The 18,314-nt window shown below is 47.0% G+C and overlaps 1 protein-coding gene across 4 annotated transcripts in view; it reads right to left on the bottom strand.

Annotated features, from left to right (window-relative positions):
• Nucleotides 1-2,532: 2,532 nt before the first annotated feature.
• The window catches only part of LOC144153884 (arylamine N-acetyltransferase-like), a 44,803-nt gene continuing 29,021 nt past the window's right edge, over nucleotides 2,533-18,314 (bottom strand). Inside the window, exons 1-3 of one of the 4 annotated variants that reach the window (XM_077685638.1) lie at nucleotides 10,220-10,561; nucleotides 10,041-10,157; nucleotides 2,533-8,505 (exon numbers count right to left, since the gene is read on the bottom strand). In XM_077685638.1, the coding sequence (XP_077541764.1) occupies nucleotides 7,459-8,352 (894 nt within the window). In that variant the 5' untranslated portion in view covers nucleotides 8,353-8,505; nucleotides 10,041-10,157; nucleotides 10,220-10,561 and the 3' untranslated portion in view covers nucleotides 2,533-7,458. Of the gene's footprint in view, nucleotides 8,506-8,596; nucleotides 9,843-10,040; nucleotides 10,158-10,219; nucleotides 10,562-18,314 lie in introns of those variants that run through there. The other 3 variants (XM_077685637.1, XM_077685640.1, XM_077685639.1) reach the window with 3 other exon arrangements.

Raw genomic sequence — 18,314 nt, 5'->3', positions numbered from 1 at the left:
ACGTTGGCACTGCATTTGCAGTAAGACCAGGCTTTCCTCGAGCGATTCGTACCTCCTTGCCGCCGATGATGTGGACATAATCACGAACGACAAAATGGTCTGCAAAGTGTTTTTCACAAACCGCGGATGTGTCCGTTAGAGGTTTGTCTTTCCTCTTGAGGTTCCGCTCCCAAACCTTTCGTCGGTCTTCGTCCTTTGGTGCCGAAAAGAGCGAAATCTTCCGCCCGTTTTCAACGCGATGGCCGGGGTAGCCTGACCGGCAACCCGGGGCGAAACAGTGCGTATCCGTCTTCTTTTTCTTGTTCATGGTGGTACCGAGAACATTTTCTTCCAGCACAGAAAAAAGATACAAGAAGAATCGAAAGCCACAGCAGCAAAGCGCCCTGACAGCAGTCAACTCGCTGGTCGAGCCTGCCTGGCTGGCCTCGCGAATCTGACAGCAGCGCCACGCGCGGCCGACAGCTTTTTTCGTCACAGCGCCTCCCATAGACGCCCGCTTCGCTCTTGCCACTACAAAACCTTCTAGTTCACTGTACTTTTACCCAATGGGCGGAGGAAGCACGCAAGCTAGCACGCGTCCGCATTCGACATCAACAAGAAATCGACGCCGAGAAATACAACAAGGTACGCCGTAACGTCGACTATCGACCAGGCGACCTTGTGTGGGTGTGGACGCCGATTCGCCGCAGAGGACTTTCGGAGAAGCTGCTTCGGCGATACTTTGGGCCGTACCGTCTTCGCCGTCTGTCCGACGTTACCTACGAGGTCGTACCCGAGGACACAACAACCCGTTCTTCACGACACAGGTCCGATCCAGAAGCTGTCCATGTGGTACGCATCAAGCCGTACAACACCCGGTCTTGCGAACCCGAAGCATGACGCTATGCGACCTTACGTGGCCTGACTCTCGCCCATCACTAAACATCTACGTGCCTATTTTGCGTTTTGCTTCCCTGGCATCGGGCCGATGCCAACTTGGAGGGGGGAGCAATGCCGCGACTTTATTATTGTGGGAGCAATCCCCGACCGGCTAACGGGGCGGTTTCTAGTAATGGGTATGTGCTGACTGGTGGACGGAAGAGAAAGAAGTCCAAGCTCGCTTGCTCTAGCTTGCTTGTGGATCGCCAGTGTTTGCCGGCACAAGTTCGCCTTGTTAATAAACGCTTTTACTCTCCTTACTGGAGCTCATCGCTATAATATGCGCTATTCAGCTCGACAACACGGCTGCAGTCTGCACAGACTGTGCGGTTGGTGATTATGCGCACCCTGGCAGGCTACGCATGTGCTGGGGCACGTTTGCGCCTCGCCCGTGGTAATCTTTTATTCTCGCCCGATAGACTGCATGCGATAGACTATGCTTGGTGTATTTGAAAGGCAAAAACCACTGTGCTACAAATTTAGTTCCCATTTAAGTTACAAAAACTACAAATTTAACTGCTATGCTGATTCCCGTAGTGCAGGGACGGCACCACTGACCCGCGTCTCTGTTTGAACATAAAAGGGAAAACAGCGCAAACTCAGACAAGACACAAGAAGAAGGAGGTGACAAACACGAGCGCTGTTTGTCACCTCCTTCTTCTTGTGTCTTGTCTGAGTTTGCGCTGTTTTCCCTTTTATAATCATGAACCAACTCGCCCAAGCCCTAACCTTTGCAATCTGTTTGAACCTCCACAGAAACCCGCTCCCCATCCCATCAACCCCCTCATTCTGATCGGAACCACAGACGTTCCTTCTAATAGACGTATTCGTTCTACTCCTCATGAACGCGAGGTACGGATGAGGTTGCGTAGTCTCGCAGCAAAGTAAAGCTTGCACCGTAGGACGAACGGTAATCAGCGTTTCGATATGCTGCATCTGGTCATTAAGCATAGCTGCGGAAACCCCAACCCTACACAGCATAGGCTGCAAAGTAGTAGAAAAACGTACCATCAATTGCCGTTGTTCGGTGGTCCACCGTCTTAGCAGGAGCAACTCTTTCCGTTCTTATCACCTTCTTTCGAATCAGAACTGTTGCACTGCTTTGAAGTTAAAGGTGGGACTCAAGTCCTCCACACTGGTTTGAACAGTTTTACGTCATATAGCAACGCTAAAGTCAAATAATCCAGCTACGTCTGTCGACGACTATACTACGAGAGCATCTACGGCGCATATGAATAGATTAACGAAAACCAACGATGTATGACTGATTCTAACTAAATAAGTGTCTTTTGTGGGTTTCGGTGTCCGCATTGCCACGTGCATTTCCATCTTATTAGAATGACGGTGGAGTGGACGGACACCTTGACCTCACTCTAAAAATGCAACTTTTGAGGAGAAAGATTCTCGCGAGCATTTACACACCTAACCGGCTACGTATCTAGGATATAGATTTAATGCTTTAGGCCACCTTGATTAGGTCTTCACTAGAATATGCGTGTATTATCTGGAACCTTCACCAAGCCAATTTGACTAATCTACTCGGGGCAGTCGAGAAAAAGGCTGCAAGGTTTATTTTGCGTTCGTACTCCGGAACCCAAAGCGTATCCTTCCCACAGCCTAAATTCCCACAGTTTAAAAAATGTGAATCTCCCACACAAAATGTTTCGTCTTGTTTATTTCTCTTGACTATATTACAACCACTGGCAATTTTCCTAGGAACATATTGTTCCACCGCATCACAGCTGCTTAAGGACTGACCATGCAAACTAGGTATCACCAGTTCTTGCCAGTACGGAAAAAATTTAAACAATCTCCCCTTCTCCTATTAATAAATGATTGCAACAAATTACCGGACCGTATAGTGTCTATGAGTAATGCATCTTTTTAGAGGCCGCTTTGCGCAGATACCTTGACTCGGAAGATGGTTTACAATTTCTTGCCTTTTTGAACTGGTTCTTTCCGCGAAATTTGGTCAAGCTGTGGTGTTTGACTGGTCGCTGCTTTTGCGCTCTGAATTTTTTCTTCTAAATATTAGTTCCCTACATACGCGCAGAAATGACGCTCAGTGAGGGGATAACCGTTATCGACGCGCTGTCCCTCAGCTTATCCACTTCAGGGAAGTTTGAGTGCGCATCGAACACGCACGATTACGAGTTTCGCCCGTGCTGAAAGATATCAACGCCGACTGGTTCCGTGGTCTTGTCTTCGGCGCCCGTTCTATGCTGTGTACCGAAAGTATGTTAGCTGCAGCAGATCTGAAAGCTGCAGCGGATCTGGGTTTGGTGCTACTGTCTGCATCCGTATACTGCGCGGCAGTCTGGTCGTGCTTCAACGCTTCATCAAACGTGTCCTGGGTAGGGTGGGAAATAGGATACGACTTTTATCATTTGTCGTCGAGTCTTTGAGTTCTACATTTGTTCTCGTTTGAAGTTTTGTTGCTAATTATAACGTTGTTCTTCCTTGGTTGCTTCTGTGGATGTGGACAATCGCCAAACTGTTTAGATGCAGTACACGAGTGAGCGGCCACTGGCATACCATCTTTGGAGTATTCCGTTCAGTCACTTTCTCGTGTTGGGGTAGCTCGTCAGGCACATTGGCACAGTAATAGTACACTTGCACGGCCAAGAGTAGGCTGGCTTGAGCTACGGCCCATTGTTCCCTGTCCGTGTCAAGTGCCCAAAGCGACAGGCGCCAGGGGCAACAGCGCTCTGGTTTACGTGGGACATTTATGCACTCAGCCCGGCCGGCGCCAAAATAAACACAGCACTGGGAAACACGCTAACCCCAGCGAACGGCATCTAGTTTAAATTAATTAAGGGGTACTGACACCAATTTTCGGCGCTAATATTGCACTGTTAGCTTCCTTTGCTCAACAGAATACCCTGCCTGAAATATGAGCGTCTTGTGACGCGAATAACATACTTTAATGGGATCTCACTCATAGCGCAGACGGAACAGCACGCAGAGCGGCACTCAGCAAATGGACATCAGTGTGACATGATCCCGTGGTACCCAAAAGAAGTGACGCGTACAGCGCTCGTTAAAAAGTCTTGACGCCACGTCACGCGTGCGGCCCCGCGAGCGGAGAGAGGGTGCCGGCGCATTCACAAACGGGTGCACGTAGCCAGAGCTATAGGCATAACTGCTGCTCAGAAAGGCGCTGTTGGCAAAAATAAAGCTGCACACACGGGAAAAGGCAGCGAAAATATAGCCGGAACCGCAATAGAAGTCGCCATTAGGTCTTTTATTGAAAGCGGTCATTGAATTTCCCCCGCAATGGTAGGTCTTACACATTTAGGCCTTTAGGCCGCTCAGTCGTTCAGCTCCGGCGGTAGCGCGGTCGAAACAGCGCCCCCACCGGCCTCACAAAGCGGTGAGGTCATACAGGGATTCTGTCATATGCGCCTTTCGGGCTGAAAGCGCGGGAAATTGAAACGAACAATTTTCAGGCCGTTCATTGTAATTAATTATCGCGCGCTGAAGTATCGAAAGTGCTGTGTCGGGTTCGCCACACTATTAAGTATCGATAAAAGCAAGAAAAATGGATCATAAAATTTTCGTGTCAGTACTGTTTTGGAGCAAGCCGTCGAACTTAACACCACCTCAATCACATCCCTTACAGTTTCTTTCGAAATACCACACAAAGGTATTTGTACGAAAACCATCCTTTTGGAACTGAAAGGCCACACGAACCCCTTCAAGTAGCCTCGCTGGGCTCCTGGTTACAGTGCAGTGGACGACACAACAAAATCTTGCAAATAGTTCATCAAAGTCGGGTGCACCACCATTCGTACAAAAGGGTCTGTCTTGTCTCTCAGGAAGATAAACCTGGAGTCAACCTCTTTAAGAAATAGGTGCACCAGTCCGAGGCCTCCAATTTTAACGCCAGGAATTTACGCAATGACGCCGACTTTAGAGTACCCAACGTTTCGCGCTTCACTAGGCATTTTCTGCTCGTTCGGAAACTGGGACAATATAAAAAGTTTTAGTATAGCGTTCTGAGCCCTCCGCAAAGTGTTACCGCACGCTATTCCCTTGCGCAGGTCGCACTGCGCTTCCGCAGCACACAAAAGATGGTTTTGCGTAAAGCGGCCCTAAAACGAACGCACGCTATTTCAGCAATGTAGCGTGCGTACGGCATCCGGCCCTTGCGTGTCCCTGCGTTTGCAACATGGTGGCAGACAGAGCGGAGCACCTCACCGTTTTCCTTACTCTGTGAGCAGTAAGTTGGATCTCATAAAACACGTTTTGTGCTTGTGTCTTCTTAAGTAGGTCCCGTGATTTGCACGATGATCCTTAAGGCGGAGCTCCTGAAGGCGGAAGTCCGATGCTGTGTGTGTGTGTGTGCTGTTGACGCGTTCGCCTCACGGTAGAAGGGTGGACTGTAGTTGCTATGTTCGGAATTAGTAATCACTACCGGCGATTCAACCCAGTGTGTCCGGTTAAATGCCTTCTCGGCTTGCGCCAGAGTGAAGTGACTTGCTTTTCGATCGCGCAAATCCCGTGAAATGAGTGCGATGTTGTCGACGCGATGGATACAAAAAATCGCATTTTATTCTTGTGCTTCCCCCTCGTAGAGCAATCAATTAGCTGATCACATCGCGTTTGTTCGAAAAGGATTTCTGCATTGTTTTCGGTTCCAACCGTATACGTGAATCCCAATACTTCGGTTCTGCGCGTTGTGTGCGATACCCCCAAAACAAACCCTGAAGCTTCAGTGCTTGAGAATATTTCCAACATGTTGTCCGCGTTTCGCATTCAATATCAAGGGGACGGCGCTTGGTTCCGCCGGCTGGTTCGGTAGTCGTGCAAAATTTCAGGTGCTCGTTCGGCCAGATGAGCGTCGCTTCGCATTTGGGCCAACAGATGCCGCTACAAGCGGTAGCGTTGCGCAAAGAAAACCGACGAAACAATGTACTAAAACTCTCCGCGCTGCGCCGACGTGGCGTACCGCGAAAACTAAACGTTTAGCGTACACAAAGGCCGAAAACGCCATACTAAAACTCTAATATGGGCGGTCTGTAAAACGCTTGTATTGGCTTCTTCCACCTGAACACATCACGCATACATGATAAAAAAAACTTAAAGGAGCAGTCACACAAAATTTTAAAGCTGCGGTAGCTATGTAAAATGATTCCTTTTTATCAGGATATATCTCCGAGCACGTTTAAGCAGCAACTGTTCAGTATAACATATTTTAAATCCATTTTATTCTCTGCCCGCACAAGAAAGCCCAGAGCGGCCCAGCATGACATCATCTGATACTTGCCCCAAACTGCCGACGTCGGGGTCCCGTGACGCAGCTGACGCGCTGGCTGCGGCTGGCGCGCGCTGCTACACCGTGTGTACACGTCAGGGTTTTGGGACTGGCGTCATGCTGCCCGGGCGCGCGCGGATGGTGAAAACCTCAGATGGTCTGGGCGAGCGCATACGCTTGCGCGCGCGCGCGTCCAGACCGTCAGCGATGCGACAAGAATGGTGACGTCAGGTGCTACCTCCTGTCATGGCGGCCGTTGGGCGATCGTTTTGTCGAAACCGAAACTGACACGAATAAACGACGCCGTAAATGATTGATTACGCTGCGATCGACCGTCTAATGTGCCGTTCTATGATTAGCGGGCTAGTAGGCACCCACAGCAGCGAAAAAAACGTAACATGAAAATTTCCTGTCAGTTAATACGCAAAATTAGTGAGGTTTTAAACTGCCAGGAAATGATTTTGCAGAGGCTGCGAAATTCGTAGCTGTGGTATTTCTCTATTGGAGATCTGTGGCTCCTGTGCGGAGAACTCCGTAACTAAATTAATAAACAGAGATCTTTGAATTCTGAAAACTTGAATTTCTCCGTGCTCGTGTTCATTCGGACGGTTCTGCAGGTTATTGTATTGGCGTATGAATATGAGAGAACCTGCAGGTTAGTAACATTTAAAAAAGTCTGGTGCCTGCAGTACAAATTCGGTCTTTGCAGCGTCTAAACATGAGCCTACTTTTGGGCTTTAAAAAGACAACTTTTTTGTATAAAACCTTTTGTTTTTTCAGGTGATTTCAAGAAGAGTAAATAACGTTATAAAATCGCAGTAACACACAAATAACTATTTACACACAAATACCTATTTCAGCTACCCAGCACAGCGAAAAGGTCAGAATGGCTGTAATCCACCCACAAATTTGGGCTTGAAGGTGTTACTGAACGCTTTCCCGACCAACTGAATGGGGAATAAAAGACTGAAGTTCCAACCTCCAGAAACAATGTTTGTGTGAAATAGGATAACACAAAGTCAGAAATCGGTCTGTTAATTTCCAAGATGCCATAAACTCGCTTGACAAGTTTAGTTCTTTTATTTTAACATTGTAAAGATTTTAAAACTCAAACTGAATATTTCTTGCATTGTGAAATAATAGAAGTACTTTAGACTGTAAAAAGAAGTACCTGCAACCAAATTTCTGAACTGGGTTAATGTGGCGACTGGAAACGCATGTACGGTACGGAAGGTGGCGGTAACCACGCTAACGCAACACAATAGCTAAGTAACACAACTTCGCTAACCTTCTGGCCATATAAGTTTCCTGGATAATGCATTAGCACCACTATTTAGTGACTCGAGAAGCTTGCGTATTTCGGAGCGCAAGGCAACAACATCTTTTTCAGGATCCAGGTTCACCCCAAACTCATTCTGCAAGGCATCCAAGATTTCGTCTTCACCTTGAAATATTCTTTTTTCCACGATGCCATCTTTCGGGGACCATCGGATGTAGCGGTTGTTCATAATGCGTAACCAATGGCCGTCTTTAACCACACGTCGTCCCACCAAGAGAAGGCGGCGCATGGAGCTGTCAGGGTGGGTGGATGAGTACCAGTTCAGAGGAGCGACGTCCACCCACTCGAGCACGTGTGGTTCGACCGTGTAGAAAATCTTCCAGCCACCGCCGCTCGTCGGTACGGACACTTCCAGCGCTTTCGATGGATGCAGCAAGCGGATTCTAAACGGGTCGGTTTCTCTGCTGACCGAGAGAGCGCGATGAAGGCCAGCAACCGCCATGCCCACATCGACGAGACAGTCGCTGTCGTGGGCAAGTTCAACGTAGATCACAACATGCGACAGCCGGGCGACTCTGGGGGAATCGTCGGGAGTAGTGAAGCGAAGGCGGGCTGCACGGAGGTGCACGCGGTAGCCGAGGGCGAGCAAGAGACGAGCAAAGAGAGAGTTCATCTCGAAGCAGTAGCCACCACGTCCTCGCTGCGTTACCTTGCTGAGGAGGTCCTCGGCTTCCAAGGAAATCGGCCGGCTGAGCAATACGTCCAAGTTCTCGAAAGGAACGCGCTCCAAATGGGCCCTTATCAGTGCGTCCAGGAATTCTGTGCTCGCTTCCGTAGGCTTGGGCAGCCCCAGATGTTTCAGGTAAACTTGAGTTTGCTGTTCCGACAAGGGCTCCATTGCTCGCTTCCAGGGGTCCAACTAAGTTGAAATACGAGGCCACTCCCTCAGCAGAACTTGTTGAACTGTTGTACTAGATGCTGTGCACTCGATAATCTCACAATGAGGTCTTTCTCGTTCTTCGTCTTCTTTCTTCACAAAAGGTGCCAAAATCTGAAATAAATGAAGCAGAAGCTCTAAACTTCGTTTCGCACTTCGTTTTCTTTTTTCTTTACAAAAAGCATATATAGAGCAAGGTACTCACAACTTGCCTTGCAGATAGCTGGGATGCTTTCATTGGAGCATGCTATCCCCCTAAATGCATAAGCGTGCCTGAATAACGGTGAACTGCCTAATAATGTTGTAAAGTGCTTTTAAGGCTTCATTGGTGTAACATCAAAAGGAGAGCCGCCAACGTTGTTACACCGTTCGACTGTGCGTCAGAAGCAATACCGAGAACACTGACATACTTTTAGGGTGTGTTCTCCCGCTCACAGAATAACAGCTGGCGTGTGCGCTAGTACCCTCTTTTTTTTTCGCAATTCTTCCCAGCTGGCTTGTCCTATTTTACTGCTCTTGTTTTCTTTTTTCCGTACCTCAAACAAGCGAACAACATGCTAAGTCAGCCGACTCAGCCGTAGGACCTCCCGGAACTGTCGGTCCGTAGATCCCCGAGGTAGGCAAGGGCGGAAAGGAACCGTGTGAGCTATTCGCATATAGGACTGCAGTTTTTTTAGCTTAACATTTTCGCTGAAGGAGCTCAACAATGGAGCTTAAACAATTGGCTGAATGAAAACATTTTTTTCCTGCGTTCGCCAGCCAAGAAAACGGTCGCTTCAGCCCGTCTTGAGAGCGATACCCTCGTAGGCATTCGCTTTGCGACCTTGCTGATGTTAGACAACATTTCTATGTTGTTATAGTCAAGAGACAATAAAATATTATCAAAAATTCCCACTCTTGTGCGTGTCGTAATGTACGGTCTCAACTGCGTACAGTGCGCTCTACAGTTGGAAATTTAAAAAGAGAAATAGGCTTTTATTCTACTCTTTCTCATTCATTTATGAGGCTTTTGAATGGCCCATTAAAACCGATGGAGCTCTTTGCGTACGTGCGGTTGTGTCATGTCTGGCAGCTATGTGGCGCCGCCTTTCGAACTTCACAATGTTTACTTCCGAATTAAAATTATCCCCGGCCATTTATATAGAAATGCCTTGTGGTAACCCGGCTACATAAACGCTCACTTTCATGTCTGAGAGGAGATGCAGTCCCCAAAGAACTTGTCTGTACTTTTTTCTGGCAATGTCTGTGTATGCGGTTTGAACAAGAACGTTTTTGTTGAGGGAGAAAATGACACGGTCATGGTCAGTTAGAATAAACAGGGATATACCGTGGTGCTAGTAGAAATATGGATATTAAGAGTTCTTGTAAGGTTGAACACGAGACACATTGAAGATATAATCTTGGGAGAAATGGCCCAACTAAAACCTTATTGAGGTGTCCTGCACGTGCCGGCGTTGCACAGACACATTTTTTCGCTTAATATCGTAAAAAGTTAAAACAAACTGAACGAGTGTTGCTAACCAAATTAACGCGGGCCTTGCCGGTTAATTACGTATATTTTACCTCACATGTACCTGCAGTTTTCTTTGTGCTAAACAACGGGGAGATGTATGAGAAGCGTCAGCGGTTCACGAATTTCGAACACTTACGACTATATAAACCGCTTGGCTTTCGAAGCCTCTGGGTTGCGCCACGACGAAGGAACGCCGTGTGGCTCTACTTGGGTCCAGCGAGCGAGCTACGTCAAGGCGAGCCCCTAAAGTGCTCTGCACGTAAAAGAGGTTCACGGAGAGTGAATTAATGGGAGTGGCAGACACCAATTACTCACCGCTTGAAAGTATGCCCCCGCAAGCGTTGCAGCTTGAAAGATGCGAGCTTCGTCGTACCGGAGATGTGCAACGCTTCCGAAATCTTTCTGGAACAAAAACGAGTGTGTTAGTCACTTATCCAACCATTTGTTGGACGAGGAAATATCGCTGCAGTTATCGTGTCGGGAGGTTTCGTTGCACATCACGTAGTTGCTTTCTGCGCCGTAGAGGGCTTTCTGTGGCGTTTTAACCCAGTTATGCGGGTTATTTTGTCTTTCTTCGAACAAGGATAACCAGCTGTTAGAAGGAGCTCGTTCGTGTGTTTCTTCCTGTGTCGCCGTTCGTTCAGCGCATAATAATTTCCCTTCCAAGTCGGCCTTGATGTGATGCGCCCGGATGAGTGGCGCCATAACACGGAGGGCGCACGAAGTAGACCTTGCCCTGGCGGCGAATGTGGCTTGAGGCGCTGAATTTGAAATTGGTTTAACTTAAATCAGCTATAACTGATGGTCTCAATGGCGAACCTGAAATTACGGTGATTTTAGGGTTATCGTTAGTGGTCTTCGACCACTTGAGAAAGACAAGGAGGCTGAACGTGTTTCACCTCACCCACTTTTTAATGTGATTGGTATCCGTCACCATGATGAGGCCAGCTGAAGGTAATGGTATGACGATTTGAATTAAAAGTTTATTATAATGAGTACCATTCTTTGCGATTACCTCACCCCCATTCGAGCCACGACCACGTAACGAGTGTATTACCACAAAAATGCACATTTCGCGGACGTAACACCTTTAATCCTTGCACTACCGTAACTGGGGGTCACTTGTCCGACAGAATTTTGCAAACCCAAATAAATAATAAAAATAGAAAGAAATTCACAGAAATGAGGTGACAAAACAAAAAATATGCATCTGATACATCTCCGCCGAGAACCGAATAATAAGAGAAAAAAGTTCGCGAAAGAGCGACAGAGACAAAATACGACTAAAAAATAGCAAAAATGGCGAACCGCGCACGCCCCGCTTTTTAACAAAAGTACATATCTGGCGAAGGTACTATATTTAATCGTTATAATAGCGTGTATGGAGGTACCTGGTCAGACAGAATTGTGAAAAACCAAAACATAAGAACAATAGAATAAAATTTCCACAAAAATGATCCGACAAGAACAAAAATATGCATCGTACAAACCTCCCCCAAAAACAGAAGAGCAAACAATGATATTCCCAAAAGAACGTTCATAATGCGAACAAAACATAGCAAAAATGAGCAAACCGTGTAGCCCCTTCCTTTTGGAAAAATGTAGACTTGGCGAAAGTAATACCAGAGTCCTTCAATGCTTTACTGGTCCCGAAACTTCGGCGCTAGTTTCATATAGGGACCGCGCGCGCCATTACAGGCGCCCCCGCCGCACGAAGCGCATCCAGCCGCCGCGCGTGTGGCGTATTGACCAGCAATTGGCGCGCAAACACTCCCTGCTTTTGGTGTCTGCGCGCTGATGAAGTGTGTTTGTTTCGTAGTAGTTAGCGATTAATAGTCCAGTCATTGTGTATATCACCTGCCTTCAATGGGTTTTTATTTTTCGAAGTAAATTACCGTACATTTCGTCCGCGAACGGCAACGGCTTCTGTGTGCTCTGGCACAGGCGCTGCGCCGTCGTGTTTACGGATTTTTATATCTATATTGCTTCTTTTCTTAAAGCAAAGTTGTAAATACCACACATACAGTAGCTGTGTACTGACGGACTGCTGTGGGCCTATCGATAATACAATAAAGTAACTGAAAGAAAACAAGTACGCGTCGTTCAGACTACGCTTAATGAATTCATTGACTGCTCTGGAATGAACAGAACGCTAAAAGAGATAGCCCAATAGTATTGTCGTTTCGATGAGTGGGTACATACTTGAGAACATCTAAAAACGCTGCAGAAACGCGAATGATCAAAACACGAAGAGATATATGTTGCACTATGTGTCCTTCTGCTTCCACGCTTTGCAATCCTTCCAAAAACAGGAAGCGAAAAAGAACAATAAAACTGATTTTATCACACGCAACAAAAAAATTCAATGTTACGAAGGGAGACAAAAGAGCGTGGTCCAGCGTACAAAAATTTATTTTTTCGCGCTGTGATGTGCAGCACACGGAGGAAACAGAATATTGCCTCGTGGCCAAGAACGACGCAAAGCTTTTCTGAACGCAGCAAGCTAGCGGGCTCCAGCACTACAAAAGACTAGAATGAAACACAAACGTCGCAGAAGCAGTACGCAGTGTGACGTGCACAGATGAACGTCGATAAAGTGAATTGCGAGGCGTTTGGTAAGCATGCATTACTCTCGGAATGTTATTAATTTGAGATCCATGGAAATACAATCGAGAACATTGTCGAAGAAACAAAAAAATCAAGTTAGCGACAAGGTGGCACGCCTTCCATATCAAACAATATTGCCCGACGGGGCGTACGACAAGAAGACCAACGGGCGCTCCGGTTGAAACGCTAGATAAGAAACCGGAATCGGCCACGCGCGGTTACAAAATAAACAAAATGAACCCTAATGGATAATTCGCGGAAATATGAAAAGTATAAGCACAAGGACGTCCAAAAACGTTTTTACACGCGAGCCTGAGCGCAAGGTAATACAAGTTTGCAAACAGGTAATGAAGCACCGCTATAACCTGACTGATATGACAAAAATTCGGCTTTAAGTTAGCCTTGTACAATTTTAGGTCCACGATGCTCTCAAAAGGGTACATTGCTTTTTCCATTCTCACACCCAGTGCATTTCCACACACTGTCACACACTTGTAATCGAAGCTGAAATCTCCCGTTGCTTGCCTTGGAATGGCGCACCTCCGTTCCTCATGCAGCTGCCCGTCGCTCGGTCAACAGAACAAGGAAACATTTTCTGGGGTATGGTTGTACAAGGAACGACATCCCGAGACGCAACACATGTTCGGCATCGTCGTTGCACTACTTAAGTCGCATCACAAGAGCACGATATGCACGTTACATTTTTTCCCCGCACAAAACAAACACAACTCGCCGCGGATCCGCCGTTCGAGCCAGGGCAACGCCGCCCGAGGAGTGACCTCAGTGAGAGGGTGGAGCCACCGCGCGGCGGCCAAACGCAGCATATGAAGCTCTCCCTTTGAGTTATGGAGCAGTTTCGTGACCAGTAAACATTGAAGGACTCTGGTAATACCTATAATAGTTTGGAGGTAATTGGTCGCACACGGGTTAAAAACTAAAACGTTTAAAACTTTAGTTTAAAAACTAAAAAGTCAGTAAGATATCATAAATAAAATTTTCACAAAATGATCAGATACAGTCAAATATACTGTAACGAAAGAAAAAGAAGGTCTTGGCATTGCAGGACGAAGCACTTGCTTTGTCAGTAGGCAGCGTACAGGGCAGCGAGCAAGAAGGTAGAACCGCTCCTTCTTCTTGAGAGCGTTACTCACTCACCATAGTGGTTCTTGAGTTTTCTTTTTAGTCGGCGCGTAGCCTTGCGGGGGTAATTATCGTTTATAGTGCGGTGTTACGCCACCTCGTCAAAAAACATGGACTCGATGCGGAAGAGAAGTGTCAACAATAGAATGGAGGGTGCAAAGCACAACGTAATTTCTGTTAGGGTTCCTACAGTCGTTAACAGTCCTGCAGTCGTGTCGGGCACTCAGGGAGTGCCAGAGACGCCTCTATGTTTGTAACATCAGACGCCGGAAGTTCATCAAGTGTCCTTTGAACCGGAATCAGCACTCAACGGGAGTGACGCGGCTTCATACTAGCCACATCAAGAACTTCCGAAAGTGTACTTCGTTGACATGGAACAGCTCCTTCAGGAACTACTTGGTACGTGACCTCACTGAGTGGGCGCACATCTTTGTACCGGCCGAAGTACAGCGCGCGTAACAGTTCTTCGGATCGCCTTGAAGGCGCACAGGGTCCCACACCCACACCTGGTCTGCAGACAGGTAAACCACCTCTTTGTTACGGTGGTTGTATGGCCGTGCGTCGAGTTTTGCCTGGTTTCGTATGCTACATCGCGTGAAGTCTCCCACTACTTCGCCGCGCCTAGCGAATTCTTTCACGCCTGAAGTGAGCGCTTCAGTTCAGCTGGAAAGAAACATCAAGTGAAATATTGTCGTGACCTTCCTACCGTGAGCGAGATGGAAGGGGTGAAGCCGGTTGTTTCTTGTGGGGTCGTGTTATACGAGAATATAACGTTGGGTAGTATCTCGCCCCAGCAGTTTTTGCCGTCATTAACATACATGAAAACCATATCTCTGACGGTGTAGTTTAGCCGCTCGGGCGGACTGTTCGTTTGGGGATACTATGCAGTTGTGCGTCGGTGGGCGGTGTACGAAAGTGCCATTATTTCTTCAGTAAGCGCAGACGTAAAAGCGGGTCTATGGCCAGTGATCAAGGCTGCTGGGATACCATTGCGGAGCACCATATTGTGGAGGAGAAGCCTCGCAATTTCTGCGGACGTTCCTGTGGTAGGGCGTTTGCTTCAAAGTATCGTTTAAAGGAGCCATGAAGAGAAAATACAACTTCGTGTAATTTGAAAGAACTAGGATTCAGTATCTCCCTAAACTCCATTACAGCCACAAAAGATGTTTTTTACCCCCCAAAAAAGCAAGAAGTATTTAAAAACATTCAAATTTTCCGCCACAGTGACGTGTTATGAGCAAGAATGACGTCATACGGGCCAACAATAAAACAATTTTCAGTGCGTTAACTGCACGTTAGCATTCAAGTGATGCGGTCAAATGGAACTAGAGGCCCCATTACAGACGTCCAGTCATGCGTCGTCGCGACAGGTAGGTTAGGCGGCCGCCAATCGCACAAACAAGGTTCCGTGACGTCATAGAAAAGTTGTGGGAAATTGGCTAGGGGGTCGCGACTGCTTCACACGTCTTCTTTAATATCTCTGTCATTTGTTAGAAGATTGCGATGATATTGGTATCATTGTTATCGGGACTAAGCAGTCTTTCTTATAAACTCAACTTGTATTTTGTCTTCATGGCTCCTTTAAGGTACTCGGTAGCGGGCACAATCCATTTTTTTGCAGTTGACGACAAAGGAAATGAGAACAGTAAATCCATGGCGATCGGTTGAAATGGCAGGTGCGGCGGGCTGTAAGGAGCCGGCTGACCGAGTAGACGGAGATTTGCGACGCCGACAATGTTTGCACGTTGTGACATCGTGTTTAACTGTCGAGGCTAGCTTTGGCCACTAGTATACCAATGGCGGACCCCTGCCATTGTGCGAACGAAGCCTGTGTGCCGAGATGAGGGCTCGTCGTGGCAAGCGTATAGAACGTCATTGCGTAAGCATGTAGGCTCAACCAGAAGGTATTCAGAAACTGTAGGGTGGAACCCTTTTTTAAAGATAACACCGTCCAGGAGAACAGAAGACCAAAGCGAGCACCTAAAATGCCGAGGAATAAGCGCGCTACGTCCCTCAAGCTACTCGTTCACTGGCTGCAGGTCCTTCTCGGGTACTTGTTTCTGGGTTAAGATATCTGGCTTCCAAGGCTCCGAAGAAAGCACAGCCCTCTCGTTAGACAACAGCCTCCGCTCAAGCGGAGCTCGGGACAAGCAATGGGCGTCGGTGTGCCGCTTCCAGATTTATACAGGATGGTGACGTCGAACCCCTGTAGCTTGCGGCTCCACCGCGGAAAACGTCACAATGGATTTTTGAGACTTTCAAGCCAGCACAAGCCGTAATGGTCCCTATCGATGCAAAATGGCCGGCCGTACAAATTGAGTCTTTACTTTGTGATCGCCTATATTACCGGCAAGTACTGTCATTGAGTGGTTGCTCTCCGCCCGTGACTCGCGTAGGCATGTAAGTCGCACTCCACTCGTTCGACTCCATCTTGCCACTGTACTAAGATGGCGCCAATACCAACGTTGCTTGAATCTATGTGCAGCTCCATTTTGGCATCTTCGTCAAAGAAACGAAGTATAGGGTTTATTTGCAAGCGCCTCGTCCCCTCCTCAAAAGCCGTGCACTACTCTTCTCCCCAAACGCAAGGTACGTCTTCCCTGGTGCACCGAGTTAACGGCACCGCCATTTTTGAAAAGGTGGCCGCAAAGAGCCGATAATAAGCACCAAGAGCTTAGAATCGGAGGACTACGCGATTGTCGGTAAGCATTGGGAACGAGTTTATCACAGCCGTCTTCGCGAGGTCTGGGCTCACGCCCTCAGAACTTACCACATTTCTAGGAAGCTTTGGTGTTTAAAACGCGAAGTGGCACTTTCCTGGCTTGAGGTACAGACCGGCAGCCTGAAACACATGGAACACTGCGCGGAGGCGTTCCAGATATTCGTCAAACGTGACCGAAAAGACGACTGCATCATCCAAATAAACTATACAAGTACGCTATTCGAAATTCGAGAGAACGCTGTTGATCATTCGCTGGAATGTGGCAGCTGCAGAGCAGAGACTAACCGGCAGCACTTCAAACGCGAACAATCCGTCTGGGGTAATGAAGGCAGTATTCTCAAGGTCTCGTTCATCAATTTCAATCTTCCAGTGTCCGCTACGCAGGCCGACAGAAGAAAAATATCGGAAATAGCGGAGTCGATCGAGTGAGTCATCGACACGTGGCAAGGAATATACACACCTGAGATGAAAAGAGCAAAGGTGTCTGTCATACATAAAGTGGGGGGGGGGATAAATCAACGGGGTCTGTGTACAGGCCACTATCTGTTCTAGTTTTTTTTCTAAAGGCGTAGAGAAAGTGATCTATCTTCGCAAGTAAAATTTCCTTTGTGACAAAGATATTCTATGCGATGCACAATTCCTGTCCCGCAGTGGTCCGTCAAAGGAAACCGCGCTACTCACACTTTTAAGAACACCTAATAAATTACCTTTAGAAAGAATTATACGCTAAAGGTCTTCACTCGAGTTCAGTCGGGCTTTTGATTGCCCGAACCATAATATCGTGATAAAAATGTTATCCAAAAGTGGTATTAGGGAAAAGGCTTCGCTATTCCTAAACTCATACTTACGCAACTGTCAGCAATGCGTCCACAAGACATCCACAAGTCACCTTCTCTCTCTATTGCAAAAGGTGTACCGCCGGGAAGCATTTTGGGGCCCTTACTATTTAACGTTCATATAAATGATATTACGAAAATAAATACAACTCTAAAATGTATTATGTACGCAGACGACAGCACTATACTATTTCGGGTCCTGGTGTCAACGAGTTAATTGTATAAGGTAACGACATGCTTCAGAAGCTGTCCGTTTCGTCACATTAGAATTGAATTAGCATTAATTTTATTAATCAAACATTAATAAAACAATTATTTACATTCGCATAAATTAAGTTGTTATCTCCAGATCTAAAAAGAAACTTCTTATTATGCAAAGTAACATAATTTTTGAGGAGAAACTCCTAGAACACAACATTCTAGGAGATACATTTTCTGCACACTTGGGTTGGGATAGCGTCCACGTATGTGGACAACCATATCAGTGAACTGCCACTGTTTTAGCGAACTCCTCACTGCGAAATGAAGTTCAGATATTCGCTCCACTCAGGCGCTTCATAAAAACACCGCTAGACGGCTATAGCTGTCAAGAAGCAGCAGCATAGAGTATGTCTTTCTCTATGAAAGCAGCAAAGCTGCACAGGAATATGGCGTCTCCCTGTGGCCGCGCCTAACGGTGGGTACCTCCACTTTTTTGGTACATTACCCTAAATTCCTTAGCCTTTGGGCATTATTTGGTGTTTGACTTAAAACGGAGGAGTTTATATTGTTTCCGTACGAATTTTGTTGCAATAAAAGCTGCAGAAGTTTTGTGAACCGAGTTGCCGTGGTGGCGTCCACGTATGTGGACGCCAGGCCCAGGGAGTTCAGTGAAATGTGGATAGAACGCCACAGTGTAGTGGGGTCCGCTTCGCTCCATTGCGGCTCTCCACAAAAGTTTATTTGTGGTGTGGGCAAATGCAGTATTTAGAAGTTATGCAGCGACTTTATCTACATTATTGCAGACGTGGCCTAAGTGATGAAGATATACAAGCTATCCTTTTCGAGTGGCCAAGCGGAAGCACATGTTCTGATTTTGAGAGCTCTGAATGTTCTGATTTGGAGT

Source organism: Haemaphysalis longicornis, unplaced genomic scaffold (genome assembly GCF_048455015.1).
Source record: "Haemaphysalis longicornis isolate Haplotype H1 unplaced genomic scaffold, Haemaphysalis longicornis Haplotype H1 scaffold_9, whole genome shotgun sequence".
In the NCBI taxonomy this organism is placed as follows: domain Eukaryota; kingdom Metazoa; phylum Arthropoda; class Arachnida; order Ixodida; family Ixodidae; genus Haemaphysalis; species Haemaphysalis longicornis.
Note: the sequence above shows the minus strand (reverse complement) of the source record. Positions and strands in the feature narration are given on the sequence as shown.